Below are 23,863 nucleotides of genomic sequence, written 5' to 3'. Positions count from 1 at the left end.
ATCATTTAAACTGGTTTATTCTTATTTTATGTTACCTAGTTAGCATTCCTTATTTTTATTTATGCATATTTTACTAATCACTCCCCTTTTAAACGGTTTTTAGTTTTTTTTACTGTCCTATACACATTGGAATGATTTCTTACTTTACCTATATTAAATAGATAAAGGTGTGCTCTCTCTAGCTCTCTCTCTCCCTCTGTCTCGCTCGCTCACAGAGGCTATGTGCTCCTCCGTGGCGATGATGGCTTGCGTTAAAAAATAAACATATTTGTAAAGTGGGGGGACACAAACGGGATTTCGAAAAGAGCGGGGGACATGTCCCCCCCCCCCCCCCCCTGTCCCCAGTGGAGATTACGCCATGCGTGTGTGTGCGTCAAGTGGAATAAATACATAGGCAAGTTGCAACACACACAGAGTAAAACTCTGCCCCTCATGTGTTGTATAGGCTGGCATGATAGGCTGTTCAATGGGGCTGATGTGTTGTGTAGATTCTGCCAGAAGGAAATTCAGCGGGGCGGTGCCGCTCCACATTGCTTTTCTTCCCGACTGCAACGCTGGTCCCGCAAATCAAGCAAGAGTGTGATTGGTCGATATTCATTTTGGGGTGGGGGAGGAGGGGTGTTAGATAGATATAGAGTTGTAGTAAGTAGATAGAGTTTGCTATGATTTAAGTTTAGTTTATGCATAGGGTAGATTCTTTTAATTACATTTCCTTTTTTGTTTTGTGTATTTTATACATTTTGGATTTGCTTGGCGAGCTATTTTTAGAACATGCCCCGCGGGCGACTAGTGTTGCACCGTGCAAGTGGGCACCGTGTTGGCTACCCCTGATCTATGGTTATCACTCCTTTTCATTGAGAAGAGCTCATATTCTGTTACATCGGTTTCTTTAACCATACATACAGGTTAAATTGGTGCATATTCAATGCACCCTCTACACAAAATAGTGACATTTTTTAACCCCAGAAAGTATTGGAATTGTATAAACATATGCCAAGCAGCAACCTCAAGGTCATAGATAAGCCTTCTTCATACAGTGATTTCTACTGATCTGGATTTAAAAGTGAAGCTAATGTGGAAAGTCACAATTTGGCATTCTTTCTAATTGCCAGTAGGGGCCGATTCCTTCGTTTTCCCTACTTCTCATTAGATTTGTTACCCAACTTAAAGGTCAAATATTATGCAAAATACACTTTTTCATGTCTTTCATACATAAACATGTGTCCCCTCTGTGTAAGGAGATTCTGAAAGTTTCAGGAAAAAAGATTCCCTGTCTTTTTGTCCTGATCCATTTATATAAAAACCTGTCTGAAAATGAGCTGATCAGATTTTGGACACTTTGTGATGTCATAACGTTTTTTTGGGTTGTGTAACCATTAGCCAAAATCTCCTCCTAGAGCACCATTGAGTTATTTTTAACCAAATATCTCTCAGAGGGGCGTGGGGAGGGGCTCCTTATTTTCATCTAAAGTAACAGACAGAGAATCAGCACTTTGGAAACAGGGCTGAAACAGAGGGGATTATGGGATGCTACAATGCATGATCTGTTTGGTACATGTTTTGTATATAACTGAGACCTATAATATATTGATGAAAAAGAGTATAATAGGGGACCTTTAACACTTCCCTGTCAAGTTTATGGTCTTAGACTCTAGTTTATGTTTTTGAATATAGCATGATGTTCTTTTTGTAAAATATGCAAAAAGTAAAATAGATCATTAATCAGGGTATGCTTTAGGGCAGGTCTACACTGTGATTGACAGGTCTACCACAGTACCATAGGATAAGGGCTGATGGAGCTGAAGCTGGAAACAGGAGATAAATAACACAATGGAAACAAATCACTTTGTAATGCTTTTATTAATTGACTAAAAGAAGAGAAGCATTCATTCAACATGAATTCAAATCAACATGAATTCAAATCAACATTCGGCAGGTTGACCCCTCAAGTGTGCACCTTGTAAAGAGGTTTTACATGGAGGTTTGTAATGTCCCCTCCCTTTTCTCAAACACAAAACCATGGATCCACACTGCTCACTAAGATAAAATCTGTCCTTTCAGCTGGAGAGGACTCTTTCCCTGCAGATAAAAAAAAAAAAAACAGCTGGAAAGGTTTCAAATCCGGGTTTTGTATTAGTCTAAATTTAATTAATTAAGAGCGGTTTCACAGGCATAGATTAAGCCAAGTTCTCAACTAAAACATTCCCTTATGTGGACAAACAGTTTTTTGGAGTGGAAACTCCCGTGGCTGGTCTTAATCCATGCCGTTCATAATACAGATCAGATTAGGCCATTTAAGAAACAAAAAGGTATTTAAAATGTGCTCCGTGTGATTTGAAATCTGGTCCAGCTGTGTTTGGGTTACGTCTGGTTCCCTACTTACAGAAATAAGGTACTGCTATGTGCTCACTTTAACAAACAAACACAATCACACAGGAACATAACGCTCAGAATATTCAACATTAAGGATGGTAAAACAATTTTTTCCGCATAAAACACTTGACAACATAGCTTCTGATTTACAAAGTCTGTGTGATTTTTATAATATACTTCATGTTCATAAATTGAACCCGGACATGTGTTGCATAAGTATACCACGGTAATGCATTGTTGATACCTAATACAAATATGCACTGTGTGAGTTAATATATATATCTATTTATATAGTTTATATTTCTTCCTCTATGGTTTTCTAAAGAGGCAGCCGGGCGCTGTCAGCACTGCTCGTGCCCCTTTGTGGCCACTAGTAAGACTGCTGTTATTGCAAACTGTCCTGATTTTAAACAAATGCACAACATTCGTACCACGATAACACTGGGGCCGTCTAGCCGGTCTCACAGAGACCAAGAGTGAGCCCGCCGTCACCGCTGCTGTCGCTGGGCTGGCTGACCAGAATCAAAAACAAAAAATAAAGATCTTAAAACTAAATGATAAGATTTCAGAAATCATCATAAGGCCAAGTATTGTCATTGCAAGTTCTTAATAGTTCATTTCTACTGCGTGACAGTGAGAGAAAGAAAGAAAAACAAACAAAATAATAGAGAAGCGTGTGGATTATATGCATTCCTCTTGCATAGTTGTGCGGCTGGCCTGCCTGCCGGGCTAATTGGGAGGTTTGGCTCTCCAGACTTGACAAGAAAGACTTTGTTTAGGGGCCAGAAACATCGGAGCCACAGTAGCTGAGATCTAAACGAAGATAGTTGGCTGACACTGAGCATGAATATCTATCAGTTCCTTGATGCAGCCGGGCGCTTACACAGACCCCCGGGGGTGTGTGCGCCGCGGCGACTGACAGGAGTTTGGCCGGGTTATGCTATCAGTGCCGTTTTGTTGTTTCTTCTCTAGAAATAAAATGTGGCAAGTAAAGCCTTTCTGCTCTGTGTGAACCTCCCCCCTCCGCTGAGATATTATACACACCTACATCTGTTATTCTATACCAGTGCAATGCACATCCAGTGTTTTTCCTCCCAAGTAACAGAAACATACATCAGGATGTTTTCTCACATTCCTGCCTGAGTCCAGCCCTGTGTGAGCCTATTCAAAGTCTTGCATGTAATGGTAGTAGTCTATGGTGTTAGGTAAAAACACCAGAAATACCCGTCTGAAATCTCCCATTGTGATGAGGACGCCCTGTCTCCTAATCCTGTCACTGTCTTAAGCCTTGAACCATCTAAACTAGCTCCTTTCCAGCTATTTAAGAGTCAAGAACATTGCAAACGTCCCGAGAGTCGACATTATAAAACTCAAGTTGGCATTGAGTCTGAGCGGTGAGCCCGTTTAGACTGATGCAGATCTGACAGTCTGTTGCTTTGGTACTAAAATAACACACTCTTGTTTGTTTCGATAGGATTTGTATTGGCGAGTAAGTGTCCAACCCAACTCCAGGACAGATGTACCCAGATCCCTGTTTCCCTACAGCTCTGCTATCACATCAGGCTATATTTCGCCATGAATGCATATTAAAGAGCATGGAAAAAACCAACATGTCAAAAGGGGTCAGCTTGAACGGGGATTGATGTACAGTAACTGCTGGTAATGGTCTCCTGTATAACCGGCATCTCATTTATAGCCTTAAAACCATCTTTTTTTGTGGCAGAACTCTTAAAGGTAAGGCTCCATCAGTCTTCCAGTGTACACACAGTATAGTTTGGCCATACACAAACCTCTGTCTGCACATGATGTATAAATAATTCCCAGACACCAGGCGTTTTCACTTCCCCTTTCCGTATTGCGATGTACTTTACTCTAGATGGTTGATTTAATGTGTTAAAGAGAAGAAGACTCCATTAACTGTATTTAGTACAGTCTTGGTATGTTTCTAACACTTGTAACCTTTTGTGTGCCAGACACAAAAAAGTCCCAGAAATGGTTTCAGCAGAAAGCGCGTTAGAACCACGGTAAACATTTAGAGAGACCTCCACTCTGCTCAGACCAGCTGGTAATCTGGTGTGTAGTCAACACCATCTGCGTCTTGTAACCCTAAACAAAAACCTCTAAATAAAAAAAATTATAATATATATTTATATAGATTCTTAGTTTTCACGCAGACGTACACTGTTTGCAAGTCTGACGGCCTGAGCGACCCCTGCATGGAATGTTCCATTCCCTGGCTGATCTCTAGCAGCAAATCACGTTACAGCTCCGCAAGCCTGGCGCCAAACACTTTTCCATCAAGTATGACCTTGGACACAGGAAACACATCAGATCAGAACGCTGGCCTGTGTCCCAGCTACAATGAAATCTGTCAGAAAGTAGCTCCAGGAAGCATGGAAGGGATTGATTAGTCCCTGAAGTGTTCAGAGATGACCCCGTCCTCCTACATTCGCTCACAGTGAAAACAAAGAGGAGTATAAGCCTTAAAAAACATACTGCACTGGACTTCAAGGCCTCTCTTTGCTATATGCAGTGTAGACCCAAAATCCCAAGATAGGAATTGGCCAGTAGAAGTTGAACTAGCACAACGTTGGCCAGGTACGCTTTGGTCTCTTTTCACACTGTTGTGACCCGGTACAGCACAGTATAGTCTCTCCACAGATTGGTAGAAGTTAGTAGACTAGGAGCCACTGAGAGTGAGGAGAAAGAAGGAGAATACTGGACCAGCCTCCTGTGTGTGTTTGGGCACTTCAGATAGACTTGTGTCTGTTTGTTCCACTCTGGTCTTTGGCAGCTTTAAAAACACATCAAGGTATGGAGAACAGATCCAGAGACTCCTACGGTCCATACAAGTGAGATCAAAGGCCTGAGCTATCGTGACCTTCCCACCTCCTCCTCCCACTCTTATTGAAAGCCGATTGTACCCTGAGAACGAACGATGCCGTTTCCTGCCGTGATAAGACTACACTCCTGAACGTGAGCAAGCCCTCCCCTTGTACATGCACTCGCATATCCATGCTGAAACGTATTTCTACTTGAAAGTTAGATGAAAAGCGCAAGAAAATACAGGCACACTCCAAACACTAGCTGCTAACGCTGCGTTTCTTAAGCTAACAATCACAGCAACGACTACAAACGACACAAAGCTGATAACTTGGAGAGCAGAGGTTTGAAAAGCACTCGCACTCTGGAAGCTTTCAGGCACACACTGCTTAATGTTAAGATGTGAGGGATGACAAAAATGGACCATGGATTTTTTTGCATATGGTAGCTTAAAATGCTATCCCATACTGTGACCAATTTTGCCAGTATTAAGTTGTTCAGCATACATTTGGTTTTGGTGAAGAAAAACAGAAGGAAAGGTTGTTTTGCGACACCTTCTGCTCCCACACACATCATACATAGTGTTTATCTCAGCAACTCTGTGATTTGGGAATATTTCTACATTGCAATTGTCAAAACGTTAACTTTTGATAGAGAATATGTACTGGCGCCTGCTTATAGAAATACTTTTTCTCTCAAAAGTGTTAGGAAGTTAAATGTATTTAAATTGGGAATATCATTCCTATTAGATGTTTCTTTTTCCGTTGAATCTGAGAGAAACCACAGACCATTTGTTTTAACATGTGGGGACTTAAGACTTAAGGATCCATAAGAGGAAGCGCACACAGAAGGTGAGGCTGGTGTTTGTAAAATCATCTTTTTTCGTACATTTCTATTTCACCAGCTCAATTCTAGTTTGAAATAACATTCTACTGTTGCAGTTTTCCCCTTCTTATCAGGTGATGCCTATATACAATACAAACAGCTTGAATCTCTCACATGAAGGAGCGATGTAGAGTTCTAAAAAACTACACGAGAGGAAACACCCAAGGAGGGGAGGAAGAGAACAAATATTTTAAAACATGTTTGGTCTGAAAGTGTTATGTTGGCATTGCTCTCCCCTCTGAGTGCTCTATATACAGCCTTTAAAAGAAACTCTTGGTACCAGAGTGCATTTGTCCTGAGATATGGACCAAGGAGAGATTATCACTGTAGAACCATTGATAACAGATGACCTAACATTTGGTAAACACAGGCCAACCACCACTGCAATCCAATTCATTCCGAACCAAGCAAAGTGCTGGCACACTGTATAACTCAGGATCCATATCAGTCTATGAAAAGAAACGCACTTCAACCTTGTAAACTACAGACCTGGATATGGACCTTCACAGTCTCTGATGCCATTGCCCCGACTTCGAAAGTGCGCAAAACAAGCTAGCTGACGCCATTCTGGGAAGCTAACTTTCCAAGCGATGGCTAGTTGACGGCACTTACTTGTGAAAGTTAGGCGCTCTAATGCCCGACCCAACTCTTTACATGCTGAGATCCGAACTCAAGTTCAAGAAATACCCCATTAAGATTTAAGTACAACAGCAATTATAACCAGATGGAACCGAGTTATCCACTGGTTGTACAATAAGGAAGATATGTGGTTGGTAGAGCCCGGCTTGAGGGCTGACCATGGCATGGTTGAACTTCAAGAGCCTGAATAACATTTATTTTGTTTGTTAGAACAGAGGCATCTCACTCTTCCCCAAAAGATAGAATCCGACGATTCAAGCGACTCATGCCCAATATCCCTTGTGCCAGGCCAAAGGTATTTCACCCCGGAAAACGGACTACATTCAGTTTCAGACATTATTCGGGCCCAGCAGGTCACTCCCTTTCCCCCACAACATCTCCTGGAGTTATCATAAAACATGTGCAATGAGCAGACTGCCATTCTTTAGTCAACCTTAATCATTGAAAACAAATGTATGATAAGGTTCGCTGATCCCTGTAAACCGAGGTGTGGCGAGGGATTAAAAGATGGCAAGATAAACAACATCATCAATAACAACAACATCTGTATCCAGAAAACAAGGGGGCTGTTTCCAAGGCAACTGTGAATCGAAAAGGAGATTCAAATAAAATAACGACAGTATCTAACGCTTAATGATTGTTTCACACACACCCTACTCATCACTGCAGCGGTCCTGGTCATAGTGATGTTAAAAGCCTACCTGAGACTGACAAAATATGTTTCACCACAGAAATACGACATAACGTTTTGAAACCAAAACCCTTGTTGTGCTGTAGGTGCCGCGGAAAAAATATTCCGCCACTGACATTGGAACCCATGGTATCCAAATAATGGCTGCCTTTGGAACCTAGGATATTGAAATGCTAGAAACCATTGGAACCTAAAATATCCAAATGCTGGCTGCCATTGGAACCTGGGATATCCCATGCTGGCTGCCATGGCTCATACAATATCCAAATGCTGGCTGCCATTGGAACCTAGGATATCGAAATGCTGGCTGCCATTGGATCGTACGATTTCCAAATGCGTTATTCAGCAGCAATGACTATTGTGGCAAGATAAAGCACATTTCTGAAGAAAGTATAGCTTTACAGTAGGCCTTGAAAAAAAAGGGCAGACTGGCTAACAGAGTTAAGTTACATTCAGTGCCTCCTTAACTTTTCCCTGTTCTTAATCATGAAATGTTTTACACCAAAAGAAGAAAAACCTACTGCTAGTTTCTGCCAAAAGACTCGTAGCATACTTGCAAAGCCTCCGTTTGGTACTCAGGGAAGTCGTGCCTTCAGAATACTGGTTTTAGACTTTGGAAGGAGTCAGAGATTTTAAAATATATATTTATTCATGGCATAATGAAATGAAGACCTACTTTCTCTTCCGGATTATGCAGGTTGTCTAATCTCAGAGTCCTTCATGTTGTGACGCACACTTCCTTTCTTCTATTTAAACTGGTATTCCACATTTGAATATTCTGTAACCAGTGATACTTGTCAGTAAGTCTTGACCTAAAGAGAGCAAAGGTAGAACAAGATGAAAGATTGCACTAGCTTACTACAGATCCAACAAAGCGGGGGACTTTGTTTTGTTGTGGGTGAATGTTATAGTTGCACTCTGAATGTCTGTCGGAAGAAGAGGCTCTCCATTTGATTCACTAGCAAGGTTTCTAAAAAAGTCAGCAAGTGGGGAGTGTGTTGGCTAAAAGTATGTAACAATATTCTCTAATACACCATTGGTAAGGGGCTCTAAATCCTTGATAAAACCATTTACATATATCAGGGTCATAATATAGCAGTGGATATTTCCACCTTGCTGCGAAGGCTCAATCTAGTAGACAAGTGCACTAGGTGCTCTTTGCGAGCAACAGAAGAAGCAGCTAAGGATGCATTATCAAGGAAGTGATTGAGTGGTTAGCTTACAAACTCTAACCTTTGCTCTGCATTGGTATGTCAGTCTGCTCCACTCTAGTAAAGGGTTTTAGAAGAAAGACGAAAAAAGAAAAAACACGTTCACAACCAAAACACTCCCCCAATAAATCCCACCGGCCCATCACTCAACCTGTCTTAGCTGTGAGCAGGATGATAATAATATATCTGTATTTAAATACACACAAAGCCTATACAGGCAAGGGAACCACCACACAGGAAAAACAAGATTATACACAGAGCGGGGAGTGATGAGAAACAGTCAACAAAAAATAGAAAGAAAATAAAAACATCCTACAGAGGCTCTGGAGGTTTTTAAGGTGAAATAGAAACATTGAGCTATCAAGACCAGACCAGACCAGACTGAGCATCTGGAGCTGCAGTAACCCATTTTTGCAGACAAAAAGGGTTTATGATTCAAGTCTTGTATATGGTACAGGGCCAGAGATTGGTATGCCTTTAAACTAAATAAATATCACGTTTTATTAGAATAACCAGTTTTAAAGGGATATTGTTGAATATTTAAAACATCAAAGATTGATGATCTGTTTTCCCCAAGTCACTGGCTGACTAAATAATCAAAGAGACAAAGCACCTTAAAAGGGAATAGTTTTGAAAATGGTAGGACTTGATGGTGTGCTAAAAACGCTGTGAAAAAAAACAAAGAATAAAATTATAATAAAAACAATCCTTTAAATGTAATTCACGGATTGTTTTAAGACCCAGTTTACATCTCTCCCTGCTTTGGGGACCCTTTCGGAGGTGTGTTTGGTCTGGCCTGGTCTTGACACGGTGTAGGCTGTGATGTGTTGGACCTGCCTACATGCCCATGCTGAAGGCGTGCAGCTCGCGGTGGAAGTGCTGGGTGGGTTCGGACAAATCCAGGCTGGAGGGGTGCCACCCGCGGCCGAGGCCCAGAGAGACCTCCTTCACCAGGTTGTGGACCGGATCGCCCTCCATGCACACGGACTGGTCCGGGTCGAAGTCGATGCTCTCCTCGGAGACGGTCAGGACACGAAGGCTGGAGCCCCGCAGTCGAGAGATGGCCACCAGGTTATGGGACCAAACAGTGTAACCTACAGAGAGAGATATTTGTCAGGGAGGTTGGACTAAGTTTGCCAATATTATGGATAAATAATTTAAAAAATGATTTATAGATGTCATCACTGCACAACTCTACAACACCCTAGCAAGGGGTACAAACTATAACATAATATATGATGATATAATCGTTCCAGATTCACAGTGATTAGGATTTGGTAATCTTTTGTTAATTTTACCTTCTTTATTTCACATTGCTGCAAAAATGAATCAATGAAAAGATTCGAGACAAACACAATGGCTGTAAAACGGCAAATTAGAGTATAAATATAAATCCCAATGTCTAGACCAGGGGTTTCAAACTCAAGGGCCGGGGGCAAAATCCGGCCTGCAACTTCATTTGATGTGGCCCCGCAAGAGCTTGCAAAGAATATAATATGTTTATTATACGGTTACATGCCACTTTACAGAAGCAGGTTGCCCATAAACTACATGTCCCACAATGCATCTCGTTGTGTGATATGCACACTGAAGAGACTTGCAATTATTTGCCTGGACTTCTGCTTTCAGACGTAGTTAATTACTAAGTTATTATCCTATCCGATAATAATTCAATTCAGAGGCAATAATGTAATATAATACATTATTTTATATATTTATTATATATTTATATAGTTACAACCGGCCCTTTGAGTGCAACCGTTATGCGAATGTGGCCCGCGATGAAATTGAGTTTGACACCCCTGGTCTAGACCAACTGTTGTGCAATTTGAACACTTTTAACAATAAGCAAATCTTTTTCATGTTCAAGACTGTTATCCCAAACACGATCAGCATGTTTATTTTTCTTTTGCTGTCAGCAACTTCACTCTTTGGTTCACTCTCACTCTAGTAAGTTTCCAAACATAGCAGGAAGTGGTTTTCAGTGAAAATGAAACTGTAGAAAAAAACAAACAAGAAAGCCAAAGTTAGAGACTAACGGGAACATAACATTTAGCAGCTAATGAGCTTATCGTTTGTCCTAAAGGAGCTAGGGGTGAGCAAATTGAGCAAATAGAAGGGGGAATAGTGGAAATAAATCCATCTCAAAACTTCAGATGAATGCTTATGCATTTCTTTATCTACTGGATAAACTATTTCCCAACCAGAAAAACTGTGTTTTGCATTTACAAATTATTGTATTAACTCCTATTCGCAAAAGAAACCCCCAAAAATATTTAATGTAGGTTTAATATTAAGCTTAATACAGGGTTCTTACACCTTTTCCAAAGTCAAATTAGGGCTGGGCGATTTGCCCTAAAAATAAAATCTCGATTTTTTTTCTAACTAATGGCCAATTTTCGATTTAAACCTCGATTTGTTTCTGTTTTTTTCTAAACAAACCAGACCAAGGCAACATTTAAATACATATTTTCTTTATTAACACAATAAAAATAAATGAGATTACCAAGTAGTCTAGGCCTATGTGAACAAATCAGTTGTTCAAGAATAAAAATAATAAAATAAAAACAGCACCACGGCACTTGGCTGTCATTAATGTGCAAAGATCTTTTTTAAATCTGAAAAAAAAATCTCTTTTAGGCCATCCCTGAAAAAACTTGTAAAATGAAATACAACAAATAATAAATAATGATAATGAAATGAATAATAAAAAAATACCCTCAAACAAAATAACATCCCTTTAACTTTCTAGGAAGTTGTCTACAGGTTTTTCGCGAGGAAGACAAGCCTGTCTACTGCCTCTGGCTTGAGGCATGCTCTTTGGCATGTTACCCCCCGTACTGAAAACCCTCTCCGACGGGTGGCAGGAATGGAGAGATATTTCTTGGCCAGATTACTCAGTCTTGGGAAGTTAGCTTCATGTAGCTTCCACCACTGCAGTGGGTCTGTCTCAGGGTCTGTCTCAGACGACAACAAATAGGATGACAGCTCAGCTTCAATTTTGTCCTGCTCTGACTGGGAGGTAGACGACACTGTCAGTGTCGTTTGTTTACAGACGTGGGTAGCATGAGACAACATCAAGAACTACCGGAAATGAAACCAGCCGTGAAGTATTTCCTGTATTTTTTGGAGTATTGATTACAGCGTTCAAAACCATATTAAATGAAAAGTCATGAACGAGATAAGGAGGAGAAAAAGCGTGTTTAGTTATATATTTAATGTACAATGTCTGAATCCTCTGTTATGAGCAACAACGAACATTGGAGACGTGGAGGGCCGGCCCCCAGCAGCGCCAACCGGCACATAGGGAGGAGCCAGCAGAGGAGATATAACAGCTGGAGAGGTGGAGCTTGCTCTATTCCCTTTGCTCACCCAGAACACAGCTGTTTTTCTGACTGAACAACATCCTGCTTGTAACATACCCGCACCTTTTTTAATTAAAGCACCATTTGAACCTTCTCAGAGAGTCCATTTAGTCTCCTTTTAAAGCTTCTCTCCTGGACGTGAGAATAACGAACACAGCATAACAACAGCAGATCGGGCAGAGCTGCAGATCGGGTAGTCACAGGCAATGTGGCTGAGTTTTGTGCGCGTTCTGGAAAGTGAGAGAGTAAGCTACTACGGAGTCCCTTAAAGCAAAACAAATCTGCGGAGTCTAGAAATGTTTTTAAAATCGCGATTTTTCGGTTCAGCCATTTCACAAACCGTAGGAAAGTAAAAATGCAAATTAATCGTTAAAATCGCCCAGCCCAAAGTCAAGTTCAAGCACTTTTCAAGCATCTTACAGCTGATGTAAATTACATATTTATATACACATACTTATACTCAAATGATTATTTCCCTACCTCACATTAAATCAGATGTTCTTTATGCTAGTATAAACAACCAAATGTGTGTTTCGTGATAGCATTCTACACAAGGATGAAAAATTAAAGAAAAGAAAAGTAAGTTTAATATTTCAAAATGAGTGATCTGTACGTAGACTAGGCCTCCCATATGACCTGTCTGAGCCAATATAAAACAATCAGCCAAATAACTTTTCAATACATTATTGATTACTATTTTTGAGGTACTTTTAGGTTGGAAGTGAACATAAGTCAGAGGCACATGGTGTACTTTTCCTCCACTATATGTATTTAATCCCTTTAGTTACTTCACAGATGTGGATGAATGATGTGAAATCTAATCAAGTGTTAAATCAGACTTTAGTTCCACCTGGAGTAAATCCACCAGCTACCCTGCAGTATACAAAGTCATTCAAACTAGCTGCACCTTTACCAGCTTTGAGAACACTTTCATGATCAATCATTATAAAACATATCATATATATTATTCTGAAATGGACCAATCTGCACAATCACTACTTTTACTGTCGCTACTTTCACTATATTTGGATGAGAATACTTTTGTACTTTCACTTGAGGAACATTTTGAATGCAGGACTTTTACTGTAACAGAGTATTCCTACACTCTGGTACTTCTACTTTTACTCAAGTATAAGATCTGAGTACTTCTACTTGTACTCAAGTATAAGATCTGAGTACTTCTACTTTTACTCAAGTATAAGATCTGAGTACTTCTACTTTTACTCAAGTATAAGATCTGAGTACTTCTACTTTTACTCAAGTATAAGATCTGAGTACTTCTACTTTTACTCAAGTATAAGATCTGAGTACTTCTACTTGTACTCAAGTATAAGATCTGAGTACTTCTACTTTTACTCAAGTATAAGATCTGAGTACTTCTACTTTTACTCAAGTATAAGATCTGAGTACTTCTACTTTTACTCAAGTATAAGATCTGAGTACTTCTACTTTTACTCAAGTATAAGATCTGAGTACTTCTACTTTTACTCAAGTATAAGATCTGAGTACTTCTACTTTTACTCAAGTATAAGATCTGAGTACTTCTACTTTTACTCAAGTATAAGATCTGAGTACTTCTACTTTTACTCAAGTATAAGATCTGAGTACTTCTACTCAAGTATAAGATCTGAGTACTTCTACTTTTACTCAAGTATAAGATCTGAGTACTTCTACTTTTACTCAAGTATAAGATCTGAGTACTTCTACTCAAGTATAAGATCTGAGTACTTCTACTTTTACTCAAGTATAAGATAAGTATAAGAGTACTTATTCCACCTCTGGTAGCGTATTATCCTGAATTGTAGCCACAGAATCACGCAGAGCTGCATAGAAATAGACCCTAACCCTTTGTAGGTAATTTGGACTGCTCAAGACACCTGACTTAGACATCTTCAAAGGAAGACTGTGTTTATTCTACAATTACATGGGATTAAAGCTAAATGTAGTTTTGCTTGTATAATACTTCAATTTTATATAAAAGACAGTTTGTTTTCAAATAAACAAAGTATTGGCTTTCAGAATATTAAACTTGTTTCGGCAAATGTAGATGATAAATACAACTTTGAAGCTTCGGCATAATTACAAGCAGAGAACGGACTAATGTAACGTCACAGCAAGCAACAGCCGGTGTTTCTTGTGAGTGTTTCCCCGGTACACAAACGCAAAAATACACAAACACACTCGCGAGCTTCCCCCAGACCAGTAATACAAACGAAAATGTGTCTTCGGGTCAATGTGACTGATTTCGATAGAGCAAGTCACATTTGGTTTAGGTACGAGACATACTACCAGTAGAAATACATTGCTTTCAAAATCGCTCTGTGTCGAATCAATAGATTATATTTCGTGACTATAACACAAAATGCCGTGAGTGCTTCATCCTCTGAACACCACAGGATGGCGACTGTAACGCACATAACATAGGTACGCTCCTCTGAAATGATTGTCCCCTGCAATTATTATTATCCCTCATCGAGTTCGCTATTCAGCTCGCTAACGTTAGCTTAAACAAACGTAACATGCAACGTTAGCCTAATCTAAAATGCTCAACTACGGCGTACCTTTCATGTGGCTCGTCAGCGCAGACTCTCCCATCGTTATTTTTGCAAACTTTGCAGGAGGCTACTCGTGGGCTTGACCCTCGTCTTAGCCATGGCTTGTATTTGTCTTCTGCTAGCCAACGCTCGTTGAAACGGCAACCTCCTGGCACACAGTCATTTATCACTCATCAGAATGCCCAGGTCACACGTAACACAAACACTTGCAGGTCGCGCGCATAGCGCGGGAAGGTGCAGCGGAGCTGTTTTATGTAGAAGCGAAGCAATTAAACTCGCTCCGACTTCTTTATTTTTCTTTTAATCTAAAAAGTGAAGTACAGCATTTACAATTTCAAGCACTTTATCCCAAATTCAAGCACCATTTCCAAAATTCAAGCACTTTTCTAACCTTGAAAACACCTCATACAATTTCAAGCATTTCCAGGGATTTCCAGCACCCGTACGAACCCTGTTAATAGCAACATTATACAACTTTTTACCTTTATACAACTGCTTCCAACTCTAACTCTATGATAATGCAGCAATACATTGATTTTGGTAAATATATAGAATTCAACCCCTCCCAAAAAAATCGATAGTAAATAAGTGTTAGCTATTTTTTGAAACGTTTTACTACTTTACCTAGCTGTCAGGACCTGCAGCTGTTCCCTAAACTCCAGTCACAAACCACAATACAGTCATTTTGACCTTGCGGAACACAGGAGTTTCTAGTCTACAGCTGCCCCCATTAGCTCATTTGATTTTGTTGTGTGACTGAACTACCCGTTTAAAAAAACACTATCATCACTGACATCACTGACGTACAGTAGGCCAAGCAAACACCATAATAACAAATAAATATGAAAAGCTTTATTTAATTTCTCTATGAAATCTATATCACAACAAACTATCACTTGTTGAATGACAGCCTACATTTGCAGCCTTGCCGTTTATCTAGCTTTATTTTTTTCCTCATAAGCACCAACCAAAAAGATTCTTGCTCTCAAGCTTCAGTCTGACAGCAACATCCAGCTCATACCAGCCAATACACTCAAAGAGATTTCATTTTCGCTCTTTGTAATGATATTTCCCATCCAAAAAACACGGCTGTAAGCAGCTTCTGGTGGGATGTTTAAATATTTTCAACTGGAAGGGCTCATGGCTCATGGCTCATGGCTCATGGCTCATGGCTCATGGCTCATGGCTCATGGCTCATGGCTCATGGCTCATGGCTCATGGCTCATGGCTCATGGCTCATGGCGGGCGCACAAAAAAGGTGAAGCAGCTCTTTTTCTGGAAGTTGCTTCACGCAAAAAAGACAAAGGCTTGAATTGAAGCACGATGTGGATACAGGGACTTCCTGTAAAACAAGCCAAACTCACCATGTATCACCAGTACAGCCAGCTGAGTACATCTCCATGCCAACAGGACCAAGGGGTCTTCGTTCCGATTGATGCTGAGGTCGGGGAAGTCGGGGTCATCCCTCAGGAGCAGGAAGTGCGTCAGTGTTTTTTTGTACTGCTGAGTGATGAGCTCCAAGGTGCCGTCGGTCACCAGTGTGCTGTAACTGTCCAGGTGGAGGCGCTCGAGAGGGAGGCTGGGCTTCAGGACTCGGAGGAGCTCGGAGCTGTCGACCTCCAGGGCCATGAGGTACACTCGCAAGTTGGTGCTCGAACAAATCTGGGGAGGAGTAGGCAAACTTGAGTGGTGCACATGGAGACTTGAACCTTTTTTTTTTGTGTGTGGAGAAAACAGCTAGAGGAGTCTGGTAAATTCAGAAAATGACATCCTATTAAAGTCATGCAGCCTTTAAAACCAGGAAAAAACACTTATTACCGTATGAGAAATCTGAGTTGATATATATTGTCATATCCCGATATCGGGAAACAAAGAAACATCTTGCATTACCAGGGATTTCCAATCTTCCTCGGTAGCGGTCCCTTCCAGCGGTTTGAACTCCAGGGCGGCGCCGTTGAGCAGCAAGGACAGGCGGTGCAGTGGAATTCGGCGCGGAGATGCTAGCAGAGCGCAGAGTTCGGACGTCAAATCGGAGAAATCCAGAGCCAGAGAACGAAGATTAGACAGACGACTCAACTCTGAGGGTGAGATGAGGGGACCTGATGGAGATTCAGGAGAGGGCAAAGGTTGAATAAACATAACACATCACTAATGAATATCTAAGGCCGTTTTTGACGGACTTGAACGTAAAAAATCAGTTGTAGTCCGAAAATGTTAAGTCATAATGTCCGGTGAAAATAATTCCACTAAGCACAATTTGAAGTATATTAAAATAGACAAGTCGGCACACAGACCTATATGTATGTTGGTCTGTTTACAAATAGTTTTTATTCTATTTTATTTTATATAAGAATATGAAGGCCTGAGGGAAACTCTTTGTTTTAAGTGTTACAACTTATTCATGTTTTTGAAAAGCCTACTGATGTTTTATTGGAAATACAAAATCGACATGCTTTGCTGGCAATTCTTTATATAGCCTTCCTATCAATTGTTTTCAAGCTTAATAACAAACACAGATAACATTTAACTGGAATATCTTGTTGGCAGCAATAGAATATTCCCAAAATGTAGAATGGCACTAAAACACTGTTCTATGAGAACAACTGCTAATAATTTAAATGAATACAATCGATTCGTTTTTATTTTATAACTACATTTAAACTTACAGTCAAAGTCATCCAGAATGACACCAACACATACCTAGCTGGTGGTCCAGTAGGCTGAGGTGTCGCAGGGTCTCAGCTGAGGGGTTTGACAGACAGGCGAAGGAGCAGGGAGTCACCAGACCCAGCATGAAGCTACAGGACAACCACCTCAGCTGCCTGCTGTTAGACAGCAGCTCCATGAACAACTGCTGGATTCTGCAGAGAGCACAGGGGAGGAGAATTAGCTCATACTCACTTTAGCAGCTGGATTACAGCTTCTTGACATCATAAAAGCAGTATATACCCAAATAAAAGAAAATGTGAATCTCCAGGTAAACCTTGTGGATGAAGAATTTAAAAAAGGGTTCCTATATATTTGTGCCAAGTGAAAGATGTGCGGGTAGTCCTACAAAGCAGAACATAGAACATATGAAACAACATGATATGTTCATGTGATGCCACCCACCTCACTACCACAGAGCTGCAAAACAAACCCTCACTGGCTGCTATGAATAGGAAATACTGATGCGATAATAAGAGGAAAGGCAATTGAAATGCTGTGTGTTCTGCTCTAGATCAGTGGTTCCCAACCTGGGGGGCACGCCAGGCCTCAGATGATTTGAGGGCAAATATCATATTTAGACTTTTTTTTTAACATAATTGTAACGCAATACATGATTGTCGCTAAAAGCCTTGTCTATACATTACAATCAAATATAAAAAAGAATTGATTAATTAATTTTAATAAAAATTCAAGTTAGTAGCTACAGATGTAGCATTCGAGAACAGACTCCAGCCAACGGCTTCCTGCCAACGACCCAAGGATCCCAGCGGCTGGGAACGTTAAGCCCTCCCACTATTTTACAAGAGGGCGTTGCCAGATTTTCAATTTCAGGATTGAACCATTAGATGGCGCTTCATTCACAAATACAGAAAGACAAGTTTCATGGACTTTCAGTACTTCAGTTGTGTTTTGGTGAAGAGCATTTGAACACATATTTGTTATGGTTTTCACAGGCTACTACAGTATAACGAAAACACATCAATATTTTAGATCAAATAAAGTATATCTAATCTTGTAATTCAATAATATATAGTCTTTATATATTAAATAATCATAATAATAAGGTAAATGTTTACACTTCTTTATTTGTTATGCTCATACTTTTACAATAGTTTGCTTTAATATGCAGTATATTTTTTGTAATATTTGTTTGGTGTTTGCTTCCTCCTGCTTTCTTTCGGACACATACTGTATGATTTATTATTATTATTATTAATATGAACATATTATTAAGATAAGATAAGATGTTACTTTATTGATTGAACATTTTTGTTTAGAGTTCTCAGGTCACATTCCGACCATTATTTAAAACAATAGGTGCTTTCACACCGTCTACAGTTTGATGTGTATAGAGGGAGCTGTGGCTGAATGGCCGGCGATTAGGTGTGGCGCATTTATCATAGGTGATCAGAGCTAACTGCCTGCCGTCAGATTTCATTTAAAAAACAGGTCTGATTTTAAGATCCTAAAATAAATACAAATAGCCTATATGTGTAGTGTAGGGTTGGGAGGGTTACTTTGTAAATGTAATCAGTTACTGATCTGATCTGAGGGTTAACTGATTTGAATCGGCAAAATCCGGCTTACTTTGAGCATGTGTTTTAAACAGTTTAATCCCTTTGTAAATTGTTTCCACTTGCGCCGACCTTTAATTTCTTCATACAGCGGGAATCTAAATAAATTAATCCTGAGTCCAATAACCATCAAAGTCACTCCAACAGTGCTCCTTAATTACGCTTTCATCCTCCTTTAACAACATACTTCACATTCATCCAGTTTGTGACAGTAGTTGTAGCATTTTTTAGGCTTGTGTGTGTGTGTGTGTGTGTGGGGGGGGGGGCGCAACTTCCAACAGGAGTCATTTGGGGGGGCTCTTGGGAAAAAGGTTGGGAACCCCTGCTCTAGATCAATGGGCTGTGAATGTTGAAAGGCCATTATAAGCAGGGGTGCCCATAACTTTTTTGCCCTGGTTCTCAAAGGAGCACCTGGAGATGTTGCTTGGTGCTCATCCTTAAAACACACGGCACTGAACACACATGCAGAGGTGAACACAGAACACACATGCAGAGGTGCACACAGAACACACATGCAGAGGTGCACACAGAACACACATGCAGAGGTGAACACAGAACACACATGCAGAGGCGAACACAAGACAACATTAGCACGACCAGTAATCCTACAAGCTGTCATCACTACCCTCCTGACTGTTCTCCTCACTGTCTTCCTCTCTGTCAGACATGGTAGCTGATGATGTAGGCCTACTACTTTCTCTCTGGTTGAGTCTGCGATTAGCTGCTTGCATCCACAAGTCAACAGCTGGTTTTGGGTCGAAAGTCTCTATTGTCATCTTAGAAAAGTGGATGTAATCAAATAAGTATGTGAACATAACCAATAACCTACCATAGCCAATAACAAATGAATGTAACTTATTTTATTTGTGTTGTTCATTCATATCTTATTTTACCTTAACATTTATTTATTTATGCATTTTTTTTATCTCCAGTTTTAAAGGATATTTTTGGTTACTGTCCTATAGTATACATTGGAATGATTTAAAACCTGTTTATCCCAATAATTATAAAGGAGTGCCTTGGAAATATTTGTTTACATAAATTGTGACCAAACCGTTTGAACTTAGACTTTACCTCACTGAGCTGTAGTTATCGGTCTGACTGGAGAGGACTCTCCCTCCACATTATTGTAGAAACATCTTCTTCTTATATCCATTAGAGCAGCTAGCACGGCACCAGATTCTAATAACAACAGCGCTGGTACCGGTGCACCCTCCCTCTCTCCCTCGCATTTTGGCTGTGAGCTGCGGGCGCCAGATAAGCCAACATCCCCCATTTTCATCACTTACAGCGCCCATCGTACAGGGCAAATGAAACGTGTAACCGGGGTGAAAAGGGTGTTACATTTACTTAATTATGAATATTGTTACATCAAGGCCGAAAATTAGGATGAGCCCCAACGGTCAAAATGTTTTTATCCCTCCCAGAGCTGCCAGCGCAGCGACTCCCCAGATCTGGCGCCTTAGGCGAACATCTAGCCAGCGCTACGGGCCGGCCCTGAGTTCATATCATGGTTCATATGCAACTCGCAAATATCTTTCTTTCTTTCTTTCTCTCTCTCTCTCTCTCTTCTCTCTCCTCTATTTTCTATTTTCTCTTCTCCCTTCTCTCTCTCCCTCTCTCAATGTTGGTACGCAAATGCGCTTTGTTTCAAATGACCCGGTGCTCTTTTTTTGGCGGAGGTGCGCATGCGCAGCTGCAGTTATGTGCAGCCCTGATTATAAGGAAACCCTATGTTATTTTTCTCATATTTGAGAGAACTAGCATGAACGATACTTCCGATTCGACTTGCTATTCGTATTGCCAGCATTTGACCTGCATTGTTTTACTGCTTCTATGAATGCACCATGTTTTGAGTTTGATTGCATGTGGCTATGCTCAGGCTTACTCATTGATCTTTTTATCCCCCTGGTGAATTTGGTGCAGGTTGGAGCTGTCCAATAGTCCCTCTTGCTGGAGAACGCAGGTGTCTCCATAAAGACTCAGCTTCCGCAGGTTTCTGGAGAAAGATAAAGAGCCAATGTTAGAAATGTAGGAAAAAATGGTTTTAATAATAGATGCACATATGCTTATATTAGGAATGCTCCGATCGCCAATTTTGGGGCCGATACCGATCCGATCAAGTGGGCGGGGCCTATGGGGATCTTCCATTTAAAGTGATGTTTAAAACTCAGTTAATGGGGCTCATTCACTGGCGCTTCCACACACAACAACCATGCCTTCTACATCAACAGGTAAGCAAGTGATATTCTTACCAAATAACAGCGTGCAATGATAGTCATTAGGGGGTGCTGTGGGGTAGCTTGACGTTTCATAGAGGGTGCTCACCATGAAGGGTTTCCCATTAATGCACCAGCGCTACAGTTGAATTTTCTACTGCAACACTCCCCACACGCACACACAGTGTACCCGCTACAATGAAGGCTCGATAATCAGCTCACGGCATATAGGTGTAAGCAGGGGTAAAGTGCTATTTTTACAAGTGGGGGGTGGACCTCACCTCCTCTAGTGGGGTCCGGGGGCATGTTTCCCCCGGGAAGATTTTTTTTTAAATATTGAAGTTAAAAGCATCAATCTGGTGCACTTTGAGAGCAACATTAAGAGATCTGTGGATACATCTCTCAACACCCATGAAACAGAACTGTCAACAGATGTTCTATTTCTTTATAGATATTTTACAAATCACTCCCCTTTTAAAACAAACCGTTTGAGACCCACTGAGATAACTAGACTACAGTGAACTATCCAAACACTGAGAGAGTGCTTTACTTCACCTGAGCTTATCTGAGACTCTCAGTCTGACAGGAGAGAGTTCTCCCTCCACCTTGTTGTTGAAAAAGCTCCTTATATCCGTTAGCTTGGCTAGCTAGCACCAGATGCTAACCACAATGACACACACACACACACACACACACACACACACACACACACACACACACACACACACACACACACACACACACACACACACACACACACACACACACACACACACACACACACACACACACACACACACACACACACACACACACACACACACACACACACACACACACACACACACACACACACACACACACACACACACACACACACACACACACACACACACACACACACACACACACCCTTTGCTGGCGGCATATTCATTACAAAAGACACTCGCTAACCCTAACCCTAACCCTAATGTTTATTTGTAGATATCTCCTAAAGCCTACAGATAAAGTGTGACATGTAGGCCTGTTACATTTGTTATTGAGCGATATATATTATACACACTGTTCTGCTTTCTGCACTGACCTCAGCAGCTGTTCTCACTGTAACATCACCTAACATCCAGGGGACATGTGATTAGTGAGTAAACAAACGGTAAAGGGCAGAAAGTGTGATGCACATTTGATCATCTCAAATAACTTATAATCACAACGGGAACAGTTTGCAGAGCTGTGCTTTGTTGACAGAAGTCCAGCCATGCGTCACACCTCTTTTAAACATCACTGTTGGCTGAAATCGTCTCAGGAGAATACTTCAGTGTACCCTCGGTTATAGCTCCTCCAGAGAGACTCCTCTCTCCTCTAAATCAGTGTATCCTCGGTTACGGCTCCTCCAGACAGCCTCCTCGATAATCGATCCTCGACGACCCTTTAGAGAAATTTGTTTTCCTTCGACATCCGTTTCCGGGTCGCTGCCGGAGCACCTGGGACGCGAAAATTAGAGAAATGACAAACGGCTCATTTCCCAGGACTCGCGCACGTCTGCTTGACGCCGGGACGACCTGCCGCCCTCCCCGACAGGCGCACGGACGCGAGGGCCCGCTCATCACTGCGCGCACAAGTGCGACCACAGTTTTAATTATTATTATTAGGTTATGTCCTATGTGTTGGACATGTGTGGTTGGACTCTGTCTCACAGGCAGGTTGCAGTGTAACATCAGAGGAGACTGGGCCAATTGTACATTCTCAAACTGCACCAGAACTAACTAAACAATGCAGAGATTATTTTTATATAATTGTATTCAATAACCGTAAGAAATTAAACAGTATGAAGTGATTTGTAAATAGGAATACAGATTTGACTTAATGTTTTCATAAATATATTTTTCTCCCAGTTTGACTTATTTTTACCCTCTCAAAGAACCGGAATCGAGAACCGAAAATAACCGGAATCGAAAAGCAGAACCAGAATCGTTAAAATCCAAACGATACCCAAACCTATGTGTGATGCAGTAAAATCTTACCGCTCACTTACGTTAGCGGTGTCGTAAAAACCGTGGGAAAATGTAAAATACGATGGCGAAGAAGAAGATTCCAGTGGCCCCAAATATTTGTCCATTCTGAACAAGTGAAAAATGTATTCGGACAAGTAAATTGCCAAACTCACTTGTCCATGGACAAGTACTCTCTAAAAACTTTTTCTCACACTGAAAGGACTCTGAGTGTTTAGATAGTTAATTTTAGTCTAAATTATCTCAGTGGGTCTCAAACGTTTTGACCACAATTTATGTAAAACACATATTTCCAAGGCACTCCTTTATAATTATTAGGATAAATAAAAACAGGTTTGAAATCACTCCAATGTATACTATAGGACAGTAACTAAAAATATCCTTTAAAGTTGGAGAGATACAAAAATATGCATAAATAAATAAATGTTAAGGTAAAATAAGATATGAACGAACAACAAAAATAAAATAAGTTACATTTATTTGTTATTGGCTATGGTAGGTTATTGGTTATGTTCATATACTTATTTGATTATTAAAATGTAAACCGATCTTTTTCATATGGGTGTTTTAGAGTTGTACCCCCTAGATCAGGTCTCTAGTAATTGTGTGCTCAAAGTGCACCAGATTGAAGCATTTTACTTTAAAATGCATACCCCCGGACCCCCCTAGAGGATGTGACGTCCACCCCCCATTTCAAACATGTTCATACAATACTGAATACATTTGAAGCCATTTTGACGTATATGACCTATGTCAATAAGTTTCTGTTTTTGTAGTGTATTTGTCTTTTGTAGAGATTTTTCATTTATT

At 40.6% G+C, this 23,863-nt stretch overlaps 1 protein-coding gene across 1 annotated transcript in view; it reads right to left on the bottom strand.

Moving 5' to 3' along the window:
- Positions 1 to 1,841: 1,841 nt before the first annotated feature.
- Positions 1,842 to 23,863, bottom strand: part of LOC117553658 (F-box only protein 33) — a 28,828-nt gene continuing 6,806 nt past the window's right edge. Inside the window, exons 2-6 of the mRNA XM_034227663.1 lie at positions 20,714 to 20,824; positions 17,243 to 17,403; positions 16,433 to 16,641; positions 15,907 to 16,204; positions 1,842 to 9,716 (exon numbers count right to left, since the gene is read on the bottom strand). Of these exons, the coding sequence (XP_034083554.1) occupies positions 9,460 to 9,716; positions 15,907 to 16,204; positions 16,433 to 16,641; positions 17,243 to 17,403; positions 20,714 to 20,824 (1,036 nt within the window). The 3' untranslated portion in view covers positions 1,842 to 9,459. The remainder of the gene's footprint in view (positions 9,717 to 15,906; positions 16,205 to 16,432; positions 16,642 to 17,242; positions 17,404 to 20,713; positions 20,825 to 23,863) is intronic.

This window comes from Gymnodraco acuticeps, unplaced genomic scaffold, assembly GCF_902827175.1.
Source record: "Gymnodraco acuticeps unplaced genomic scaffold, fGymAcu1.1, whole genome shotgun sequence".
Classification (NCBI taxonomy): domain Eukaryota; kingdom Metazoa; phylum Chordata; class Actinopteri; order Perciformes; family Bathydraconidae; genus Gymnodraco; species Gymnodraco acuticeps.
This window is presented reverse-complemented; position numbering and strand designations above follow the sequence as displayed.